Source organism: Nycticebus coucang, chromosome 12, assembly GCF_027406575.1.
Source record: "Nycticebus coucang isolate mNycCou1 chromosome 12, mNycCou1.pri, whole genome shotgun sequence".
In the NCBI taxonomy this organism is placed as follows: Eukaryota; Metazoa; Chordata; class Mammalia; order Primates; family Lorisidae; genus Nycticebus; species Nycticebus coucang.
This window is the reverse complement of record NC_069791.1, coordinates 43,208,546-43,234,175: the sequence shown is the minus strand read 5'-3', so window position 1 is coordinate 43,234,175 and position 25,630 is coordinate 43,208,546. Positions and strand designations below refer to the sequence as shown.

General features: G+C 36.6%; 1 protein-coding gene and 1 pseudogene across 1 annotated transcript in view; both read right to left on the bottom strand.

Annotated features, from left to right (window-relative positions):
* Window positions 1-25,630, bottom strand: part of SLC15A5 (solute carrier family 15 member 5) — an 87,163-nt gene that overhangs the window by 4,755 nt on the left and 56,778 nt on the right. The window contains exon 8 of the mRNA XM_053557552.1: window positions 105-213. Coding sequence (XP_053413527.1) covers window positions 105-213 — 109 coding nt within the window. The remainder of the gene's footprint in view (window positions 1-104; window positions 214-25,630) is intronic.
* On the bottom strand, window positions 9,698-21,404 carry LOC128561047 (60S ribosomal protein L21-like; annotated as a pseudogene).

Here is a 25,630-nt window from a genome sequence, read left to right as displayed (position 1 = left end):
CTAATTTGTCCAGTCATGGCATGTGGAATTCCCATTGGCTCAGTGATGGCTCCCAGACCAATATTTCATGGACTCAGAAATTGTTCATCTTACCACACTCTTACCTTTGTGAAACACTCCAGAATCCCAAGATGTTCAACAGTGTTAATGATGCCAGGAAGAAGAAGAAGCTTTCTAAATTGCCTTTGTTTAATGTGTTTGGAAACCAATTGCCTGTTTGGAACAAATGTAATTGTTATTCAACTGCAGAGTTGTAAGTTTCTGTGAATATTTTAATCATTCCACAATTCATAGAGCTTTATTTGCTTCAGTAATATCTACAAAGCAAAAAAGTTCATCTGAAACCCCATTGTCAAAATTCACTTAATTCTGTAAATAGTAAAATGATAAGCAAAGCACCCCAAATATTTTCAAGGTTAAAAAAAACTCCCTTAATTGACACCATGCAATATAGGTGATGTCAGAAGAACTAGGTTGTAAAGGTCATCCCGATTGTGCTATTAATTTGTAGGAACCATGTTTGTTTTATTTATCCCTGCCTGTCACACAGGGATTATTTAACAAATATATATAATGAATGAGTGAAAAAAATTCCAAGAGAAAATAATCTGTTGCATATGCTAAATGTAAGGCTAGTGATATGATATATGTAGGTAACAGAGATGATATCATTTTGATAACTGTGATAAATCCAGGGTTACCTTATAGATATCACAGACATCATTGGTCAAATTAATTGCAATCTCTGGTGATGTAGAGATTTTTTTTTGATAAATAATTTCTTTAACAACAACAAATAAAGTATCTCCACTTCCTTATGATGTCATACTGAGTACATATGAAACTATACAGCATTGAAGGTAATTGATTTAATTTGCTCCTAAGTTTTCACTTTTTCTTTGAATCTTTGCTATAATTTTCTCTGTCTTCTCTCCCCCCCCTCTTTCCATATCTATATCTACACCTATCTATATCTACACACACATTCAATTTTTCTTCAGTGGGTTTTGACATATTATTTAAGACATTATATATAATACTACCTAAAATGCATTATATAAATATGCAACACTTATTTTTGGGCAATACTTTAAAAACAGAAATGGCATCTAGCTTTGCCAAAATATATTATAGACATATGTTATTACACAATGTTTAAAAGGGAAAGTCTATCTTTATAGGGAGAACTCAATTTGATTATAGCTCTGAAGGGGTAGAATATTTTAAAAAATGCTATGCAATTCCCAAAAAAGGAGAAGCAAGAATCCAATGTACTCTAATATGAAGGCAGTAGATAAGCTAATACAAGGGAGCCTTGGGGAATGAGCAAGTGGGGAGATGGGAGGAGAAGGGGGTGAGGGGTTATGGTGTATGGCACATCTCTTAGGGGCAAGACACAATTAGGAGGAGGACTTTAACAAACACAATCACTATAACCTAATTCTTTGTACCCTCAATGAATCCCAAATAATAAAATAATAATAATAATAATAATAAAAGAAAACAAATGTTATACATTATGAGAACATGAACCTATCACCTTTGAACATTTAAATAACAAGGTTTGGGGATTACCTTGCTTTTTGATAGGATCAATCCCTACAGTGAGTAGTGAAGAGGGGTGTGGGACCACACTAGTCAGACTGTGTAACAACAGAATTAATCTGCAGTGCCATCTTGGCAAATGGGTTATGGGTTGCTTCCTAAACTAGAAACTGGTTCATGCCCTCTGCCTTGATAGGGCATAGTTTTGAATGGGCTTTGAATTAAATACTGTGTTCAAGGTCCAAGGTCAGCAAGTGTATACTTTGACAGTTGTGATTAACTGTACTATTTCCATTTAAAGCTGCTTCTCTTCTGTCATATAACTTCCCAGTGGTCATTATTACTCATCAGCTATGAAAATTAGCTGCGTCCATTACAGTGTAGGACCCATGAATGGAAATTAACACTAAGTTTAAAGCTATTTTGTAAGTTCCATTTCCCCATTTATTTTTTCATGTTTTATTTTAATGCAAACTTATTGCTATATTGACATGATACCTTCATCTGATGTTTAGATGGGTAGATGATATTCACTGAATGTTTCTCTATACATCTGTTACATATGGTGGAGTCCTTTGTGTGTTTGTGTGTAGAAACTACTCATTTAATTATTCTTGAATGGCAGATGTCGAGGTTGAGTCCAAGACAGAGTAAGATAACATCCCACTTGCTTTCAGGAAGAACTAAACCATCCTGGTAAGCCTAGTTAAACACTCTCTTTTCTTTTTCTCTTGGATTAATATTCCCATTGTATTTCTGTCCTTTTCACTTCACATCAGCACTTTGCACGTCATGTGATTATGCCATTTTATCATCGTGTTTCTCTGACTATAGTAAGAGGAGTTTGTACAGAGTATGTGGAGCTTTAGAATTAACATGACATTAATTCATCCTGGAGCATGAATTTTGGTTCATACTAAGCAATTGGAAAGACTATTTTTATATTATAACAGAATCAGATGAGGAAGAAGAATATAAATTTTGTAAAATCTGTAAAGGTAAAACATAACATTTCTAAGAAATTGTGCCATTAACACAAATGCCAGCCTCTTGGGAGACAACACCAACTCCCCCATTGGGGATGCGATGGTGGGCACCAATTAGAAGCACTGTGACTGGGTTAGGGGGCGTGATGTGACAGGACAGGAGGATGTTGTATTAGAAAAGTTAGAGAAAGGTAGTAGAAATTTGCTGGCATATAAATAACATTTTGTGAGCAGGGTTATTTAAAAAACCAAAGATTGTCATATCATCCTATTCAAACTTTTCATAATGTTCCTCTATTCCTTCCTTTAGATATTATTTTTAGCGTTTGGCTTTCTTTCTAAAGCTGATCTTTCATTCTAGTCCCAGGTTTTTACCTTGTTTAAATATAATTTAATATCTTCTGTATGGATAATTTACATGGTGAGCTCCATGGCGAAGAGAGCCATCACCTGCTCTAACAGCATCAAGACAGATTAGTCTTGAAACCAAAAACTGTCTCATTTATATAGAGATTATCTGCCATTGTAAAGAAACAGCATTTGAGATAAAAATATATAGAAAGAACATGGACTTTGGAGTCAGGCACTTTTGAAACCAAATCTTGCCTCTTGTTTCAGAGTTTTGTTGATGGGCAGACAACTGGGCCATGTGAGCCTCAGTTTCTCCTCTCAGTAACGATGACTATGATAACTCCTTCCCCCATGGAGTTGCTGTGAGAAGTGAAAGCGATAACTACTGCCAAGGGTCGGACACTGAAGAGATGCGCCAAACCTTAGATTCTCATCTCCTCCTGTCCCTGTTACAGGTAACTCATTCAAAATCATGCACCCTGAGCTTTATCTTGGGCCTGCTTCATGTCAGATATTTCTTCATGTTCCATGTGCCATTTTTAAAAAATCATTATCCCAGGACTGGTTGTAAAATGTTCCATTTAACATTGTCAGTTGACTCAGCTCTTAGGTACTATAACTTTATTTTAGTAGCTTATAAACTTTTATTGTCGTAATTCACATTGGTGCCATTTTTCATCTGACATTTCTAGTACCTGATTGAAATCAGGAGCATCCTTGCAAAAGGAAACAGAGTGAGGACTTTAGGTCTAGAATGGGACTAAACTTCTCAGCGTAGGTGAAGAGGAACATGAGAAAAACGTGCCACATGAAAAATCTGGTGGGTCATTCACAGCATGTGATTTGTTATCACCCACAGTGAGCCCTCATTATGTACTTTGCCGAAGTAACCAGCTAGTCATTGTTGAAGTCATAGAGCACTAGTAAGATTTTTGACACTTTTCAGAATCCTCCCCCACATCTCTTGCTCAATTTGTTTGTTCATTTGAAAATTATTTTTTAAAAACTTCACATGTAGAAAAATAAACTTCCAGGTTGCTTAAGGAAAAGAGTTCATAGATTAGTAGGGGCCGTGCAAATAGTAATTACTCCAAAGTATTAGGCCTTTTAGATACTAAATAAAATATTTCTACTTATCTTAAGTAATCACAGTCATTTTAGAAACCAAAGAATGATAGAATCATCTGGAGTATTCATTTATTTAAGAGATAAAGTCTGAAGGCACAGAGAGATTAAGTAACACATCACTCAGCAGAATTCTCATCATCCTATTCTTACAACAAATGTAGGTGCGTAGCTGCCCAGTTGGTGTTAATGGAACTACCACTTCCATGACTCTCCTTAGCATTTTTGCAACAGTTTAAAAATGTCTAATTAGCAGTCTTGAAAGAGCTTATTCTAGATTTAAAAAAAAAAATACTGAGGACAATGTTTCTATGCAAATCTAGGGATTGACATTCAACCTACTATGGAATTCTTGAAGTGATTTACACTAAATGTAAGACTTTTGAAACTCAATTGAGAAACATACATGATGACCCACACGTGCTATAATACTATAAACAGCATATATTTGTTAATAGAAAATAGAAATATATTTTATTTCTCTCTAAGCCTGTATTGTAAGGCTCAATACTTTATTTGCCACCTTGATGTTTCTGAGACTCACAGAACCATGAGGGCCTAAGCGTGTGTTTCCCTGCTATCATTACATATACTCCTCACCCATACTGGCCTATTCCCCTACTAGCCAGCCCAAACACACTCTACCCAGGCAACCATCCAGCTGGTTTCACTTCCCTGCCTGCCCTCAACATTATTAAAACAAATCAATTATGTCCTTCTGTGGAAACTGAAGGTCACCTCAACCATTTGTTTCTACAAAGCTTGTCTTCTGCAGACCCTGCATACTCAGTCTATTCCTGAGTAGAACTCTGTATGATATGCTGTATCCTCCTCTCCCAGGCTGAGAGTATCTGGTCAGCCTCGTCTGTCCAGGGGCAGATGTTTCCTAGTGTCATATTACAAGGTAAGAGGTTCCTCCTTTACCAATGGGGTGAGCAGGAAATGACCAAAACTTGCCCTCACCATAGAATCAAAGTTAGTTTTAGACAGAATATTAGTATTGTTTCTCTAATGCACTGTTAATTTGGAGGGGGGAGAGGGAAGGAGCCCTTCCCCACTAGATCACTCACTCCCCAGAAACAGGTACCTCTGCTTCTAAACTATCCCTTAAAACCATAAGACAAGAAGTGATGAGAACAGATATTTAAGGCAATAAATATCCCAATTACCTTGATTTGATTATATGAATATATCAAATTATCACATCTACCTCAAAAATATGTACCTTTAATATGTATAAATGAAAAAAAACTGCAAAAGAAAGAAGTAATGGGACTAGAACACAGGCAGGTCACACTGCATCCAGGAAGTTTCGAACCCAGAGGTAAAACATTACAGGAGAGTTAAGAGTTCTAGGGATACCAGATAGCCATGTATGCTTGAGACAGCAATCTATAGTTCCTCCATCTACTCATCTACTCAGCCCAGTAGTATTCTTGTTGCAGTAACTTTGGTATTAGGGCATTTTAACTGTAGACTTTAGTAAAAATAGCCACATATACTCTCAATTGGTAAACATTGCCTTTCAGTAAATCTATTCTTTTGAGGATGACTAAATATAAAAAGGCCAATGGGGGAAGGACTATAAAACATATTATAACCATTGCTTATAGGAAACACTCTTTTTTATTATTATTATTTTTTATTAAATCATAACTGTATACATTGATATGATCATGGAGGAAACACTCTTAACCCAGAATGTCAAAGCTTAAGATAATAATAACAATGAAGAGTGAGGAATTCATAAAACAAAGACAAAAATAAAAGAGTGGAAAATGTGAATGTGAAGCCAAGTTCAATTCAAAGGAAAAAACAATCAAAGGGACATTGAGGATGTTTGTTATTGTGTTGATAAAACACAGTCTAAATAAAAACTATGCCAGTGGACATCCCTTAAATAACAAAAATAAAACAGAATCTGTTAGGAGTAGAGGTAGATAAATAATTCTTGTGAATGATTATATCACACTTTGGTCAGTTTTTAATCAAACAGGTAAAAAGAAAATGATATGGAAAATTTAAAAATGTAATTGGTAAGTGTTTAATAAAGATTACAACATTGTTTAGTATAAAAAAGGAATATATCCTCTTATAGAAGTTTAAATGAAATCAAAACAAAGCAAACCTCTTAGAATTGAACATACTGTTCCTGAATAATTAATTGGTCAAGGGTTGTGCCTGTGGCTCAATGAGTAGGGTGCCGGCCCCATATACTGAAGGTGGTGAGTTCAAACCCAGCCCCAGTAAAAAAAAACTGCAAATAACAATAATAATAATAATAATAATAATTAATTGGTCAAGAATAAAATGAACCCACAATTGCAAAGTATTTGGAAAATAAAGAAATATTAAAAAAATTCATTTATACATTTGGGGATACAGAAAAAACTCTGCCCTGAGGCACATTTAAAGGCAGACATGTTTTCATTTTTAAAGTAGCAATTAAATGAACATAAATTAATATTCAAAGCAAAAATTTAGGAAATGAATAAAACAAATCTAAGGTAAGTAGGAGTAAGAAAATAAGCTAAACAGATAAGAACAAGAAATCAATGTATTAAAGTATATCAGATTTAATAATGTTAAGAGCTGAGTCATTAGAGAGAAATATAACAAAATAAATGAAACTAGCAAATCCAAACAGAATATATAACAAAAGATACAGAGAAGATAACAATGTTTAGTTATGAATATACTATTTTAGTATCAAAAAACATACGGAAATGAGATAATTGGAAATGGAAAATGTCAATTGCCAAAATTGAACCAAGATAAATGGAAATATTTAATGGTTGATAATGGGTAAAAGTTACAAAGACTGGTCTTCAAAAGAGAAATTATGACCCATATAAAAATTCCAATGACATGTTTGCAGAAATAGAAAAAAAAAATCTTAAAATTAGTATGGCATTATAAAACATCCGAAATAGCCAAAGTGATCTTGAGCAAAGGTGGAGGCACCACATTCCTTGACTTTGAAATATACTATAAAGCTATAGTAATCAAAATACTATAGTAATAGTATAGTAAAGCTATAGTAATCAAAATGACATAAAAACTGACACAGAGACCAATGGAACAGGATAGAAAGCATCATAAATAAATCAATGCATTTACAAACAACTGATTTTTGACAAAGGTGCTAGGAACACAATCTGGTGAGAGGATAGTCTCTTTACGAAATGGTGCAAGAGAAACTGGATATCCACATTTCTCTAAGTTGCATCCTTACCTCACACTGTATACAAAAAGTCAACTAAAAATAAAGGTTTAAGGTAAGATCTGAAACTGAAAATTTACTAGAAGAAACACATTGTGAAAACTCTAGGACATTGGTTTGGATAATGATTTCTCGAATATGATGAGCAAAAACAAAGGGGATTGCATCACACTTACATGCAGTTGCACAGGGAAGGGAACAGCAGAGTGGAGCCACAACCCACAGATCGGGAGAGAAGATTTGCAAATTATGTATCAGATTAGGAGCTAATATGCAAAATAAATAAGAAATTTAGACTACTCAAATAACAAGAAAATAAATAACCTGATTTAAAAAATGGACATATGACCTAAATAGACATTTCTTAAAAGATGACACAAAAATGCCCAACAGATATACATAAAAAATGCTCAACATCACTAATCATCAGGGAAATGCAAATTAAAGACACAATGAGATATCACCTCATACCTGTTAGCATGGTTGCTATCAAAAAACCCTCAAAAGATAAGTGTTGGTGGGAATATGGAGGAAAAGAAGCCCTAGTATAGTATTGGTGAGAATGTAAATCAGCATAGCTCTTATGGAAATCATCATGGAGGTGCCTCAAAACCTAAAAAATAGCATTAAACATGTGATTCAGCAACACCACTACTGTGTGTATATGCAAAGGAACTGAAATTGGTATGTTGATGGAAGAAATGTCTGTACTCTCATGTCCTTTGCAGTATTACTCAGAATTGCCGAGATACGGAAATAACCGAAGTGCCCATTAATGGATGAATAGATAAGACAATGTGGTGTATATACACACTGGAGTGCTAGTCAGCTTTAAAAGAAGGAAATTCTGTCATTGATTGCAATATGATTGAATTTACAGGACAATATGCTGAATAAAATAAGCCAGAAACAGAAAAGACAAATACGGTATCATCTCAATTATATGCAGAGTCTAAAAAAGTTCAACTCATAGTAGCAGAGAGTGATGTAGTGATTACCAAAGGCTTAGGGCAGTGCGGGCCGGGGGAGATGGTTAGGGAAAGGGAGATGTTGGCCAAAGGGTTCACAGATTTATTAGACAAGAAGGAGGAGGAATTAGTTCTAGTGATACATTGCACAGCATACTGACTCTAGTTAATAATAATTTATTGTATACTTCAAAATTGGAAGGGTGGATACTAAATGTTTTCACCACTAAGAAATGATAAGCACATAAGGTGATGAATATGTTAATTAGGCTGATTTGACCATTCCACAATGTGCACATGTATTGAAATATTACATTGTATCCACAGATACATACGATTATTTGTTAATTAAAAGTAAAATGAACTTTTTAAAAAGAGAGACATTAGGCACCTTTTAATTTTCGTGAAAGAAATGAATCTTTCCTCTGGACCAGTCCAGAACATTAGAAAAAGATTGTCATTGCTACCAAGTATTGTTTATCCCAGGTGTATAAGGATGATTGAATATTGGAAAATGTATTAATCAAATACATCTTCATGATAGGTACAGTAAGAAAAATCAAAAGGTGATCTCAATAGCTACTTAAGAAACATCTAACAAAAATTAACCTGATTTGTTTCAATCTTAGAAAACAAGAAAAACATTTTCTTATGATAAAGAATATCCTTTAAGATTAGCTTTATAAGCCTGTAAATATAATTAGGAAAATAAGAGATATCCACATTAAGACTGTGAACAAGATAAAAATGTGATGGTCTGCTGGTTTAATATTGCCCTGTAAATCAGTATCCTGAGAAAGATGCAAAGAGGATTAAATATTAGCAATAAAGATAAAAAATTGTAGTTATTTGAAGATCAGATAATTTTGCTGAAAACTTAAAAGGATCAATTGAAATACTCTTATAAATTTATCAAGAAAGTTTAGGAAATTGGATGCAGATGAAGATATAAACATCATTAATAATCTCCCTATAGAATAGTATCACTATTGTATCATCTATTGTAATGAGGGAGAATAATTCAGTTCTTAACAGCAAAAAGAAAAAAAATCATAAAATGTTTACAATAACTTCAACAAGAAATGTTTGGGATTTGTATGAAAAATAAGAAATCTTAGTGAATTGAATTTTGAAGTATTAGCTTTAGAAAGCTATGTTATATACTTAGAGCACTAAGTATTGTAAAAACTTTAGTTTTTCTTTTCTTTTTTTTTATGGTAACCTTTTATTATTAATACCGATTATGCTATGAATTCATAGGGAAACATTTCCAGCAGCTTGTGGAGGCACCTTTCCATTGAATGTAAAAAAACTTGCTATGCCTATTATGCTATGAATTTATAGGGAATGGGTTCCAGCATGTTATGCTTCTGTTCCATTGGTTCTCCTGTGTGCTATGCTATACGCCTATTATGCTATGATTCATAGAGAATGGGTTCCAGCATCTTATGCTCCCATTCCATTGTCGTGATTCTCCTGTGTGCTATGCTGTATGCCTATTATGCCATGAATTCATAGGGAGTGGGTTGCAGCAGCTCAGGCTCCTTTCTGTTGGTTCTCACAGAGTGAGCTACTCTGGGTGGAGCCGGCTGGTGCCTCAGTTGAACCCAGGTACCTTTCTCTTTGGCTTCCTTCTTTTTCTGATCATTTTCCTTCAAACATTTTACAAAGCTATCTTGGCTCTTAGGGTGTTTAATATGCTCAATATGAGCATTAATCCTCTTGGCAAGAATCTTGGCCTTAACTTGTTTGTTTAGAACACCACCAAGAGCATGCTGGATGCCATTGTAGACTCTTCCAGTTTTGCCATGGTAACATTTGTGTGGCATGCCTTTTTGAACAGTACCCATTGCCTTGATGTCTACAATAGCACCTTTCTTGTATATTCACCTACATGTGGCCAAGGAACAACTCTATGTTTCCTAAAAGGCCTGGAGAACATATATCAGGTGTCTTTCCTCTGTCCCTTTGTGTTATCATTTGGTGAATTACTGGAAGATGGTGTCTCTGGCTGAAAGGCAAAACTTTAGTTTTTTAAAATTAACTTCTAAGTTTTACTCATATTATTAAATAAAAATAGGTTTAGGGAAGAATGATACAATTCATCTTAAAGTGTAAACCACAGAGAATATGGTTTTTATAAATGAATAATAATCATCAGGAAAAGTATTATTAGTAATAACTGACATGGTATATCTATAACAAAATTATAATAATTTAAAGGAGGATAATACTAAGCCAAAATAAAGAGCCAGCTGACAGGAATAGGACAAAAAGATAGCCCTAAACTAGTCCCAAGAACACCCGAGAACTAAGAATGTGTTAAAATATGTAAAACTGATTACTTTTACTCCTTTTATCCTATGGTTGTGAAATATGTGTGGTTTCATCAACTTTTCCAAACATATATCAAATTGTTATGAAAATTGTTATCTGATGCAAATAAGTATTTTCTTTAATAACACCAAAATGAGATCCACATGGATGGGAAAATAAATTCAAAGTGTTAAACCATTAAAATTGTATGACGATAGATAAATGGAGTGAAATTAATCACGATGAAAAAGGTTGGTATATTTGATTTCATATATTAGCAAACCTTGTATAAAACAAAGTCACTATGAAATAAAATGAGTGAAAACTTGGAAAATGTTACCACTAAACATGACTAAATGATAATACCTATAGTTAAGGTATAATGATATATAAATTGACAGGAAAAAACATGGCTAGACCAAAATAAAAATAGGCCCAGAACATGACTAAGCATATCATGATGGAGAAAAGATAAAAATGTTAATAAACATTAAAAATTTCAATTTTATACTCTAAGAAATATAAATTTACAGTAAAAATAGAATATGATATTTTCCAATTAGATTGACCCAGGCCAAAATATTATCATGCTTAGAGCTGAAGTTAATACCTTGATCAAGTATTACCATTTCACAATGGCTGTATAATTGCTTCACCTTTTTAGAAAGTAATTTTGTCATACTTCTCAATAATCTTTAAAATATTTATCCTCATCAAAGGAGTAATACTATTTCCAGGATTCTAGGCTAAGAAGAAAATAAGTGATGTACCTAGAGATTTATGAGAAATGCTTAGCTTAGTAATATTTATGGCACTGAAAAAAACAACCTAAATGTTCCGCAAGAAGGGAAAGAAACGTGTGTGTCTGTATGTGCAATTGAATATACCATTTAATTGTTAAAAGTGGGCCTTTTCTTTTTATTTTATTATAGCTGTGTACATTAATGCGATCATGGGGTACTATACACTGGTTTTATAGACCTTTTGATACATTTTCACCACACTGGTTAACATAGCCTTCCTGGCATTTTCTTAGTTATTGTGTTAAGACATTTACATTCTACATTTACTAAGTTTCACATATACCCTTGTAAGATGAACCACAGGTGTAATTCCACCAATCACCCTCTCTCCACCCCACTCTCTTTCCTCCTTCCCCCTATTCTTAGGTTATAACTGGGTTATAGCTTTCATGTGAAAGCCATACATTAGTTTCATAGTAGGGCTGGGTACATTGGATACTTTTTCTTCCATTCTTGACATACTTTACTAAGAATAGTATGTTCCAGCTCCATCCATGTAAACATGAAAGAGGTAAAGTCTCCATCTTTCTTTAAGGCTGCATAATATTCCATGGTGTACATATACCACAATTTATTAATCCATTCGTGGATCAATGGGCACCTGGGCTTTTCCCATGACTTAGCAATTATGAATTGGGCTGCAATAAACATTCTGGTATAAATATCTTTGTTATGATGTGATTTTTGGTCTTCTGGGTATATACCTAGTAGAGAAATTATAGGATTGAATGGCAGATCTATTTTCAGATCTCTAAGTGTTCTCCAAACATCTTTCCAAAAGGAATGTATTAATTTGCATTCCCACCAGCAGTGTAGAAGTGTTCCCTTTTCTCCACATCCATGCCAACATCTCTGTGCTTGGGATTTTATGATATGGGCTAATATTACTGGAGTTAGATGATATCTCAAGTAGTTTTGATTTGTATTTCTCTGATGATTAACGATGATAAGCATTTTTTCATATGTCTGTAGGCCGTGCGACTGTCTTCTTCAGAGAAGTTTCTCTTCAAGTCCCTTGCCCAGCCTGCGATGGGATCACTGGTTCTTTTCTTGCTTATACATTTGAGTTCTCTGTGAATTCTGGTTATTAAACCTTTGTTGGAAACATAACCTGCAAATATCTTCTCCCATTCTGATGGCTGTTTGCTTGCTTTACTTACTGTGTTAGTCACTGTGCAGAAGCTTTTTAGTTTGATCAGGTCCCAGCAGTGTATTTTTGAAGCTGCTTCAATTGCCCAGGGGGTCCTCCTCATAAAATACTCTCCCAGACTGATTTCTTCAAGGGTTTTCCCTGCACTCTCTTCTAGTATTTTTATAGTTTCATCCTTAAGTTTAAGTCTTTAATCCAGTGAGAGTCTTAGTTAATGGTGAAAGGTGTGGGTCCAGTTTCAGTCTTCTACAGGTCACCAGCCAGTTCACCCAGCACCATTTGTTAAATAGGGAATCTTTTCCCCACTAAATGTTTTTAACTGGCTTGTCAAAGATCAAATAACGGTAAGTAGCTGGATTCATCTCTTGCTTCTCTATTCTGTTCCAGACATCTACTTCTCTGTTTTTGTGCCAGTACCATGCTGTTTTGATCACTTTCAATTTATAGTATAGTCTGAGGTCTGGTAGCGTGATTCCTCCTGCTTTGTTTGTATTTCTGAGTAATGTCTTGGCCTTTCGAGGGTTTTTCTGATTCCATATAAAATGAAGTATTATTTTTTTAAGATCTTTAAATTACGACAGTGAAGCTTTAATAGGGATTGCATTAAAATTGTATATTGCTTTGGGTAGTATGGACATTTTAACAATGTTGATTCTTCCCAGCCATGAGCATGGTATGTTTTTCCATTTGTTAACATTTCCAGCTATTTCTTTTCTTAGAGTTTCATAGTTCTCTTTATAGAGATCTTTCATGTCCTTTGTTAGATAAACTCCCAAATATTTCATCTTCTTTGGCACTACTGTGAATGGAATAGAGTCCTTGACTGTTTTTTCAGCTTGACTATTGTTGGTATATATAAAGGCTACTGATTTATGAATGTTGATTTTGTAACCTGAGACACTGCTGTATTCCTTGATCACTTGTAAGAGTTTTGTAGTAGAATCCCTGGTGTTTTCCAGATATACAATCATATCATCTGCGAAGAGTGAAAGTTTGATCTCTTCTGACCCTATATGGATACCCTTGATTGCCTTTTCTTTCCTAATTGCAGTGGCTAAAACTTCCATTACAATGTTCAAGAGCAGTGGAGACAATGAGCAGCCTTGTCTGGTTCCTGATCTGAGTGGAAATGATTTCACTTTAACTCCATTCAATACGATATTAGCTGTGGGTTTGCTGTAGATAGCCTCTATCAGTTGAAGAAATGTCCCTTCTATACCAATTTTCTTAAGTGTTCTGATCATGAAGGGATGCTGTATATTATCAAAAGCTTTTTCTGCATCAATTGAGAGAAACATATGGTCTTTGTTTTTTAATTTTTTTATGTGCTGAATTATAGATTTATGTATATCAAACCAGCCTTGAGACCTTGGGATAAAACCGACTTGGTCATGATGTATAATTTGTTTGATGTGTTGTTGGATTCTGTTTGTTAGGATCTTGTTGAATATTTTTGCATCTATATTCATTAGTGATATTGGTCCATAATTTTCTTTTCTTGTTGGGTCCTTTCCTGGTTTGGGGATCAGGGTGATGTTTGTTTCATAGAACGTGTTGGGTAGTATTACTTCTTTTTCTACATTTTGGAACAGTTTGAGTAATATAGGTACTAGTTCCTCTTTAAAGGTTTGGTAGAATTCTGACGTGAAACCATCTGGTCCTGGGCTTTTCTTTTTTAGGGAGGTTTTGTATGGTTGATGCTATTTCAGAATATGATATTGGCCTGTTCAAAGGCTTTGTCTTCAATGTCAGCAATCCTTTCTTCTGCTTGCTCCACTCTGTTACTGAGGGATTCTACTGTATTTTTCAGATCTTTGAGGGCTGCAAATTCTTGCTTCAGTGTGTCAAAATCTTTGGTGGTTTTGTCTTTAAATTCGTTGAGTCCTTGAGACAACTTTTGAATTTCTCCTCGAATTTCTAATTCTGACTTTTGAATTGCTGCTCGAATTTCTCCTTCCAAATTTTCCTCCATTCTATTAATCTTGTTTGCAATCCAAATTCTGTATTTGATTTCTGACATCTCGGCCAGCTGTTTAAGAATGGGATCTTCTGTTACATCTACCATATTTTTCCTTGGGGGGGGGGGTTGATCTATTCTGGTTATTCATGTTACCAGAGTTTTTCCACTTATTCCACCCCATGATTGTTTTACACTATTTGATTTCCCCACTGGAGCTTTGTCAAGGAATTGTACAGTGCCATGGCCTGAGAAACTGGGGCCCTGTTTGGTGTGGTGGGGCTAAGTGGTTCTGTCTTGTTTTCAGCTAGTCTCTGTTTGACCCTAGTGAAACAGTTAGTCTGGGTTAAAGTCTCAGCTGTGGGAAATAGTAATAATAGCAATTAAGTCACCCCGGCCCCCACAGGCAACAATTGGGAAAGGAAAATCAAACCTTTCTATAACCACACACCCAGGGCACCACCTGAATAGTCCTTGGGCAATTGGTTCAGTTCAAAAGGTCCAAATCAATTGTCTCAGTCAGCACCTGTCTCAGGTGGGAGAGTTTAAAAGGTCTCTGGCAACTGGATTGCAGGGGTCTGGTGACTACTCTGATATGGCTTGCTCCAGTGCTCTGTGGAGTCAGGAGGACCCTCCCAGCATATAGATCAGTCTGGGAAAGTTGATGCCTCCTTCCCCACCTTCCACCTCTGTCACACCCAATCACTGATAGTCCTGCAGGGCTTTGACTCAGTTGTCTGTAGTGATTAGATACTCCAGGGGTTTACACCTGCCTGAATCATAAGGAAATGTATTTCTGCTCAGACAGGCTGGTGCCCTCTGCCTCTATCTAGCAGGGGGAGTGAGGCCTGACAACCTCGGGCGCTTGATGGAGGCTGAGGGGTGTTCACTCAGTTCCAGCCCCACCCCTCATTGATGTTACTGACAGAACAGAACAGAACAACTTTGTGGGAATTTGTTTCTGTCCCTGCTAAATTCCCCTGCAGAAGAGAAGCTGTTTTGAGTTCCCAGAGCCTGTGCCTCAGGCTCTGTCTTTGCTCCTGCATGTTTGTATTTGGTTACCTGTCAGTTCTAGCCTCCTATCTTCCTTTGTCTATAGGCTGATGATCCCCTGAGGGCCAGGTGCATCTTAGGCTCAGTAAAACGGTCCTCTGGGTCAGCCCCGCCCTGGGAACTTCCTGTCTCTGCGCGTGTGTTTCTAGTCCCGGCGCTCCACCCAGGCTGGTTCTGCCTCAGGAAAACCCTTTACTCACGGGGCCTGCATTTCCGTCCCAGATCTGTTCCATGGTGGTTGCCACCTGAGTAGATGCCTGGCCTCCTCTGGTTGCCCAGGGAGTCAGGGGGTGTGGCTTCAGAATATCCGGGAGTGAGCCCTGTTGTTGCTAAAAGACGGCTGCTGCTCTGCACCTCGGGGCACCCCCACTTCGGTATGGTTCCCTCTCAGCCGACCATCCTCACTCCCATGCCCCTGCCCCTGCCCCAGAGTCATCACTGACCAGCTGCAGTTTAGGCCCTGTCCGCACCCCTTGAGAAATCACCCAAGAATCTGGACTCCTGGGGGACAGGCCTCCAGACCTCAGAGTGAAAGTGGAGGGGAGTTCTGGGAGCTCAGTGTTGCAGGTAGAGAATATTTACAGTTTTATGCTTGGCAGGAGAACACTGTGGCACCCTAGTAGGGGAGGTAGGTCCAGTTTTTAGAGGGTCTCTCCTGTGGAGTGTAGTGGGAGGACCTTTGAACTCTGCTCATTTGTTTGTGGGGCACTCTGAGCCATTCTCATGGGGGAGAGGAATCCCGTCCACTTGGTGATGGATTTTGTACCTTTTGTTTGTATCCTTGGGGTCGCAGCTCACCCCAGTGGGGTTAATGTGCATTCTTCAACCTTCTCTCTTGGTGCAGCTCAAATCCACTGGGTTACTTGCTAAATTTCTGTTCTTTAACTCGCCTTCTGGATGGGAGCCTCTGTGGAAAGCTGGCTTCTGTCAACCATCTTGTCTCCGCCCCCCAAAGTGGGCCTGTTTCGAATTCCAAATGATATGACATATGCTCACATTATTAATTAAGGGAAGAAGAAAAGATGAGGACTTGAAACAAATTATTGATTAAGCATTCAGTGGGGTTTACTAAGACTCTAATTTTGTTTAAAATATACACATGCATGTGTAAATTTAATAACTACATAATCACACATATGCCCACAAATAGAAGAATATTGGAAGAAATTTTTTCCATATAATAATATTTTCAAAGTCTTTTTTCCCCCCTCTTTTTCATTTGGACTTATTTAATCATACATTACCTTTATAGCAAAATAATAATAATGTTTTAAAACCACTTCATCAAACCGGCTGGAAAAGTTTGAGTTCCCCAAATTATTTCTGATTAATTATAAAATGACAGAATGGGGTGGTTTTCTACTACCACTGACTCTTCAGCAATTAAAGTACTGGAAAGCAGGCTTGTTATTAGCAGTCTTGATACTGTAACTTGGATGGTATGTGCTATTTATAAAACTGTCCTAAGATATTATTCTAGAAATCATAATTGCCCAAATAGCAAGAACGAGTCAATTTTGAACCTAAGATTCATTCACTTCAGTGATATGTCACTTTTATTTCTAAGTGAAATCACAGATTTACCAGGCACCTTAACGATCCAAGGCCCTCTGTGCTATAGCGTATTGGTTTTTGCTCTCTCTCTTTAAAAGAAGATGGAATATTTGCCCCTTTTTACTAACTACTTTTTTATTTTGAATGTAATGGAACTTTGAAAATCTTAAAATGCACCTTTTGGAAGTGTTTCAGAAGATAGCTGTACACAGTGAGAAGACTATGTTAGATTTGTTTTTTAAGTTATTTTTTAAAGTTATTTTGTAGTGCTGGTGTGGTAGTCTAGCAAAAGTACAGAATTGTTGAGACAAAACTGAAATGAGTTTCATGCTCTGCTTTATTTTAGGCACACCTTTCACTTCACTATTTGCTTGGGAGTGAAGAAGAATGCAATTAAAAAAATGCAACAGTTGCTCTTCAGGGTAGATGTGCTTTGGTGCCACGGGAAATAAACCCAGGGCCGTAAAAAGAGCTTTGGAATCAAGAATCCACCCTTGCTATATGATTTGGACAACTTATATAACTTTCAGAGCTCATTTTCCTCTTATATATGATGGGACTACAAATATCTACCCCCAAAGAATTGTGAAGATTTAATGAAATAATATCTTTGTGAAATGCATGTAGGAAGGTCTGCATATAACTGACACTTAATAAATGTTAATTTCTTTCCTTCTTCCTTTCAGTAACCTGATTTAAATGCTTCATTTGAGATTCATAGCTCTCCTACCTGAGTTAATTTTTAAAACACATTAATTTTCATGATACCTGAAGGAAATAATACCTAACAACTATATTCTAACTTTGAGTTTTCTACCACTTTTTCATATTTATCTAATAAGAACTCAAATTACTATTACTGTCAATTTACAGACAAGGAAACAGAGGCACAGAGAGGCTGCATTGTTTGCCTAAAGTGATATAGAGGGGACAGAATAACTATTTGTTGAATGAATGGGTGAACTAGATTGGGCCCCACTTCCACCCATGCTCAGTCCTTTGCTTTAGATAATAATGCCTGCATTGTAACTTTAATTTGCATTTCCAGATCTTGGGAATTGTGAATAAAAAAATGAAGTCAGTTGCTGTTTCCAAGAAGGGACACAGTGTCTTTCAAAACTGTACAGAAATTGATAGGCATTGTTCCCCTGAACAGCAGAGAGAACAGGCATGGGTGTTATTTGGTATAACCAGCTTTCTTAGAAGGGTGAGTTCATTCTCTTGAAGAGCATTGGGAGGTAAAAACCCATCAAGATAGTGTGTTCTCATGATGATTTCAATGAATTATCATGGAAATGAGTTTTAGAAGAGAGGTAATGCTTTGTGATAATAGCCCGATAATGCCATTAGCTATGAACTGTATAATTGTAATAGCATTAGTCAAATGAATATATCTGATATTAATTTGAGTGTCAAATATTTCTATAAGGTTCTTCTTGTTAATTAAACATAAGCCTTGATATTATTAATTTAGTATCTAGCTAGTGCTTGCACATAGTAGGAACCCAATATGTATTTGTGGACTGAATTAATAAATCAATCTCTAAGTGGAATTATTTAAAACAGTAAAATATTAAATTATAATTTCATGGTTATAACAGGAACTGATTTTTACCAAGTATTTTTGTATTTGTACAGTCTGTTTTTCATTTGCAACTCCAGTTAGCTAATGATGTAGATTTACTAATTTCAGAATTTTAGGGGATAGCCTTTGTCATTTTTCCCCTTATATTTGGAGAGAAACAGCCTTTTACCCCAAATCAATTCAAAGAGCGTTTGTGCCGTTCATCGTATTTTGTCTTTAGTTTAGGCCATTTTAAAATCTATCAGCCACCTTCATTTCCGCACTGAGTTTCTGAGTCTCATGGAGCAAAGCCATGCTTTAGGGTTACTTTTCATAAAGACTATCTGCGGATCCTTCACCACTGCCAGTGGTTTTAACACTGGTCTTCTAAATCATCTTTTCTTGCTCTCACAGTAACAAGTTCTGATATCTCTGCTCTTCCCCCTTCTCATCCTGATACATTTTGCTCTCACGGATGGCTGGCTGCATACCTGTTAAAGACAATGGGGTGTCAACGGGAGGCTCCAATATTGGAACTCCATGTCCGTGTACACCTGTGCCCATCCTTGCCTCTCTTTTCTCTTTTGTTTCAGTGCAGGAAAGAAGTACCCCCCTGCCAAGAAGAAGTCATTCTCTCTGGGTTGCTTCTTGGCTGAGTCACCCACTGCTTTCCCCAGGACTTCAGCTCCATCAGTTCTCCCTTCTTTCTTTTGCAATTTTAACTTCTCCATCTATACCAGATATTCTTATCAGAGAAATACTCTAAAAAGTCTCTCAAAAATAAAGAAAGATTACGTATATCCACGTATCTAGCTCTGAGAGCTAACCGCCCCCAAACAAACAAACAACCCCACCCCACCCCCCGCCAACATATAGGGTTCCCAGTTAAATTGGGATTTCAGAACAACAAAGGATTACTTTCTCAGGACAAGCAGGTGTAAGCACGTATATGTCCCCAGCATCGTGTGGGACACACGAGTACTTAAATGGCAAAAAATTGTTCGTTGTTTATCAGAAATTCATATTTCACTGGGAATCCTGTATTTTTATTTGCTAAATTTGGCAACTCCAGCCATACCCCCTTTCAGCCCATCCCTCTATCTCTTACATCTTTTTCAGTCCCAAGTTTTTAAAAGAGTAGATAAGCACGATGCTTTTATTTCTTCACTTACTAGGTATTCTTCGCCCTACTCCAATCCAGTTTTCGTCTCATCACTGGAATAACTTCCATTAAAGTTACCAGTGACTATGAGGACAGGAAGACTCTCAGAGCACTGCTTTGTTTCATCTCATCCTAATCTGGACCTGGAATTGAGGTTGACCTCTGCAAATACAGAATACATTTTTTTTTTTTCTGGATAAGTATGAAAGTGCCATACAAAAACATCCTATCCGTGATACGACTAGCCCACTGAGGAGATGTTAAGATACCATTCAAATTATAATAACAATTATTTTGTGCACCTACATTTGTGATTATACCTATTTCCTTTACTCCTTATAAAAATCTTGGAAGGTAATTTACCCGTGAAGTAGAAGAGAAACAGACCCCATTTTAGAGAAGGAGGAATTGAGATTCAGAAAAGCTAAGTAATGAGCTCAGGATCTTATAGCTCATTAAGGGCTGAGCTAAATTTGAATTCAGGTTTGCCTGACTCAAATGTCTGCCCTTTCTACCTCTTTTGAGCCAACAGCCTTTCATAGCCTAGAGGGTAATTTTGATTTTGCCACAATACTATTATGAACCCAAACACCTCTGCACAGCTCCGGGGTTGCTGTGGCATCGATGGTTGTGGTTACAAAGTAAACTGTGCCTGGGATACGTAACACTGTCACAGGAGAAGACTTTGCATCTGATTCTGGCTGAGGATCACAGCAGGGTTTGCATATGGTTCTATTGGGGGGCCCTGCTGAGTTAGCCACAGGAACAACAGCACAAGATACTGGACAAATAAATAGAACGTAGGTCTCACTAAAGGTGGATTATGGTAGTAGACTACTACTTACCCCTCTGGGTCCCAAAATCTATAATCTGAAAACCCATATGAAGTTGGATCTGAACTTGAAGAAATATCTCTCTTAGAAAATAGGCATGGGCTCATGCAATCCAGTTTTAATATTTATCCAGACACATAAATATTTTCTTCTTTCAAGTTTACTGCAACTGCAAATTTCTGTTTCAAGAGCGACTCAGGGATTCATGCTGACATGGCTGTCAGCAGCCCCAATACTCATAGGTATTTAAATGAAAACTTTAGAAGATCTCATTTTTTAATTTAAAATGACCTTGATGGGAATTAAACAGCGAAATTCTTTGCTCCTTTCCTGAATTCTGAGGAGAAGGGACTAATAGGGACAAGAAAATGTACAGTTCGACCTCATGATGCTGCCCAATTATCCTTTTCTTCTCAGACATTTTGCTTTGGATCTTTCAATCACCTGCATGGCCATAACTAAGATGTCATTTCTCACTGAGATTTTGTTATTTTTGTCCAAAGGTAAGTTCAACTCATAAGTGTAAGAAAACTGATCTTGTTGCTAATGGGATATAGTTGAAATAAGCAGTTTGACTGACTTCTTCACTCCCTTATATTAGCATTGCTACTTTTAGATAAACTATTCCTGAAATGATTAGTGTAGGAGGATGGGTTTAGTCTTGTACTTCTCCTTTAAAGCGCTCAGAGTTAGAGATCCCAGAAGAATCAGTTTTCTCACTTGTACTGAAAATGTCACTCTAACAGTTATCTGTCTGCACAGTCAAGTTTTGAGAAATCTTTGAATTTACCGCATTCACACCATTCTCCATCATGGTGCTAAAAATGACTAATGCAGCTTGGAGACTGGGAGGCTGTGATAGCTGATCTTCTTTTCCAACCGTGCATTCACACTCTCACACACTCACACATGCTCAGCTGACATGAATCCTGAAAGATGTGGGGATGCCTAAGTATATAGTTACAGTGTTGGTTTCATTATGTTTGGTTCCTTAAAAAAAAAAAAAAAAACTAGTCTAGTTGATTGATTGAATAGACTAATCTTATTTTTAGCCAAATAAGTCATTATCATGTATGACTTAATTTTATGTTTAAAAATAATCTTTGGCATTGAAATTTTTAATGCCAAATTTAATTATTATTTATTTATTTTTATCCTCTAATTTTATCCTCTCAACATCTCTGAGGAAAGTGAAATGCATCGTATCTTTTTTAATTAAGAGGAAACAGTCTTAGAGAGACGCTGACCAACCCAAATTCATGCTTATGCTCACTCTTTTTTAGAACCCATAATTTGTCACTGTTAGCCAGTATTGGATCCCTAGAAACAAATCTCTTAATGGAACTTCATTTCCTTTGTTGGAAAATGCTAGTCTGGTGGCTACAGGGACTGTTACAAACACAACCTTATCCTGTTCCCAGAAAACATACAATAAAAATCCCCTGTGATGTCGTTTAGGGAATGACAAAGAAGCATCTGGGCTGAACGATAGTGCTTAGATGCACTGGGAGGAGATTACATCAAAAAAGGGTGAGATTGATGAATTGTCATTAACTTGCACTAAAGTCTAGAGATTTTCCATAAGGCTCTGTTTCTGGTCCAATTCAACAATTTTATCAATTACCTGAAAGAAGCCTAGGAACTTGCTGCCCAATTTCCTGTTGACACAAAACTAGTAAAGAAGTAAAGATTTCACTGGATGACACAGAGTCAAGTTTCACAAATGTCTGTTTTTTAGGATGACAGGTGAGATTTACTAAGGTAAAGATAATCCCTGCTTTTAATTAGAAAAAAATGAGATGAGTGGAAATGAACAGAGGGCAACTGCTGAAAGTTAGAAAAATCATCAAGTTTTAACTGATCATAAACATGATACAACTCCTGAAAAAGTCAACACAATCCCTATTGGCATTAAAAGGAGGGAAAGAGAGAGAGATTCAAGGTTGATAAAAGTAACCTACATATCCTGGTTGTATTAGAGTCAATTTAGGAAACCATATTTTAAGAATGTTTGTCATTGGGCGGCGCCTGTGGCTCAGTCGGTAGGGCGCCGGCCCCATATACTGAGGGTGGCGGGTTCAAACCCGGCCCCGGCCAAACTGCAACCAAAAAATAGCCGGGCGTTGTGGCGGGCGCCTGTAGTCCCAGCTACTCGGAAGGCTGAGGCAAGAGAATCGCTTAAGCCCAGGAGTTGGAGGTTGCTGTGTGAGGCCACAGCACTCGTACCGAGGGCCATAAAGTGAGACTCTGTTTCTACAAAAAAAAAAAAAAAAAAAAGGATGTTTGTCATTGAATGCATGGAGGGGTCTTGATAGTGAGAAATCAGGGAATAATGCAATATGAAAGAATTGGGGTGGTTTGTCTATAACATGCAAGGGGGTCATGTTACTATTTTTGTTGAGTTCTTACTGTGTGTATTGATTACTTGATCCTCAGAACAACATAGCAAATTATTTATTATCAATGACTGACATAGAAATTGAGCACACAACTAGATTATCTGGATTGAAATTCAGGTGGCCTGACTCTAGAAACTATTCTCTGAACTACTATACTACATTCCTTTTCAGAGCATTTATTATATCTTTGAGGAGTTACTATGTGAATAGAAAATTAGACTTATTCTGTAGAACATACTTATCAACAGACAGGCACGCTGGATTATGCCAGTACATCTATTTTGTGGTACAGTGTTGAGCTAGATGATCTCTAAGGCAACATTGACCTGTAAGATTCTAATTTACTGGGATATAATTTAATGTTACAAAATATTCTTACAAGCAGAAAAAAAAAAAAAACACATTTGAAAGTAACCTAAATTAATTAGTGGTGACTTAAATGGGATTCCCTTGAGCACAAATTTAGAAAAGTGCCCCACCCCACATCCTACCTTGCTAAGACAGCCTAACTATGCGTCCTTGGGAACCTTTCTGGCATGGACACTTTTGTTTCTCCATCTTTGTACTATATCTTGAATACTATCAATACTATCTTACATGTAGACCTTCATCCAAGAGGTTATATTGCAACAGTAACAAATATCTAATGTCATTAAAAGTCTTACATTTGAGGACTCCTGATATAGTAGTTGCTTGGTATATCATAATCAATGTTAGAATTCATTTCAGAACGCTAAGAGGGCTAGAGTTTTATCAGATAGAAGTTATAACTGAAACACATTATTTTTAATGTCTTCATTGTTACATTTAAAAAATAATAACAATATTACCACTTTTACAACATTGCTGTAATAAATGTGATAATGCATCTAAAAGCTCCTACTATACTATGCAGACTATCATTGAAAATTTAGGGTTTTCAGTGAAATATTTTTGCAAGAATAATTGGGTGTAAAAAAAGAAAAGAAAAGAAAAGAAAATTGCCTGGCCTGATTCCTAGGGGTAAATTCTGAATCTTTTAAATTTAGTGAGTGATTTAATTGTCTTTGCTGTTTATGGTGGGACCCTTCTGAACAGTTTATGTTAATGAGATGACTCAGACAGGGGTAGGGGGAAGGGTGGATGGCCAGGAAGACCAACCTTGTGATTAGAGTGCTGGGGCTTTGAGCCATAGATACTATGTATCAGCCCAACCTCTGGGAGGTAAGGTAGGATGGAGATTTAGCTCAACCACATGCTGAATGGTTCAATAAATAGTGCCTATGTAATAAAGCCTCAATAAAAACTTTGAACACTGAAGCTCAGGTGAGCTTTCCTGGTTGACAGTATTCTTTATATTACCATGTATCCTTCCCCAAGGATGAAGAACATTCACTTTTGGAACCCTCCTAGACCTTGCTCTGTGTGTGCTCCCCTTTAGGTCAATCTTATTCATATTCTTTTTGCTATAATAAAGCTGTAATCATAACATGTATTGTACCTTTTTGAATTCTGGAGTCATTCTACCAAATTATCAAACCTGAGAGAGTCTTTGAGGACCCCCAAACCTACAGCCAGCTTGTCAGAAGTGGGAATTGCCATACTTGTGGCTAGTGTCTAAGTGGGGTCAGTATTGGGGAGAACTTAACCTAGGAAGTTTTGCCTAACTCTGGGTAAAGTTGCTTATGCATGCATATAAAATTTTCAGATTTATGTAAAAGATAAATTGGTAGTAATATTTAACTTCATGGATATATCTGATGTGATTTGATGGTAGAATTTATTTATTTATTTATTTATTTTTATTTTATTTAATTAATTAATTAATTAATTTTTTGTAGAGACAGAGTCTCACTTTATGGACCTCGGTAGAGTGCCGTGGCCTCACACAGCTCACAGCAACCTCCAACTACTTGGCTTAAGCGATTCTCTTGCCTCAGCCTCCCGAGTAGCTGGGACCACAGGTGCCCGCCACAACGCCCGGCTATTTTTTGGTTGCAGTTTGGCCGGGGCCGGGTTTGAACCCACCACCATCGGTATATAGGGCCGGCGCCTTACTGACTGAGCCACAGGCACCGCCCTGATGGTAGAATGTTTTAAGGACAGATGTAGGTAAGACTTTTCCAGATTATCTTACAAAATCTTAATGCCAGTTCTTTGTCTCTTGTTGATATACAAAGAATCTGATCATCGGGAGAATCAGCAACTTGCTGCACTCCAGTTGATTATGGCAGTTGGATTTAAGTTCTTTGAGCACTGGACCCATATATTACACAATTCCATGTAGTACAGAGCCTGGTGTACAGTAAATATTCAACGAATGCTTTAATTCAGATAACCACAAAAAGAACAGGGTTTGATCTTGTCAACCTTCAATCAAAAATTATTAGGTGTGCTCCCTAGAGCTCTACTATACCTGTCAATGTGCTTTTACTGTAATGGCTTCCCTGCACCCCTGGAAATTTAATGATATCTTGGAAGTGTTTATTTTGTTTACCATGGTATCCCCAATGCATAATATGATGCCTGTAACAGAATGGGCCCTTCATAAATATTTTTTGAATGGAAATTTAGTGTTAAGAGGAGTTTCTCATTCGTAGAAGTTATTTTTTCATAGTTGAAAAGTAGGTAAATTAAGTTTGTTAGAAGGGAACATAAACCA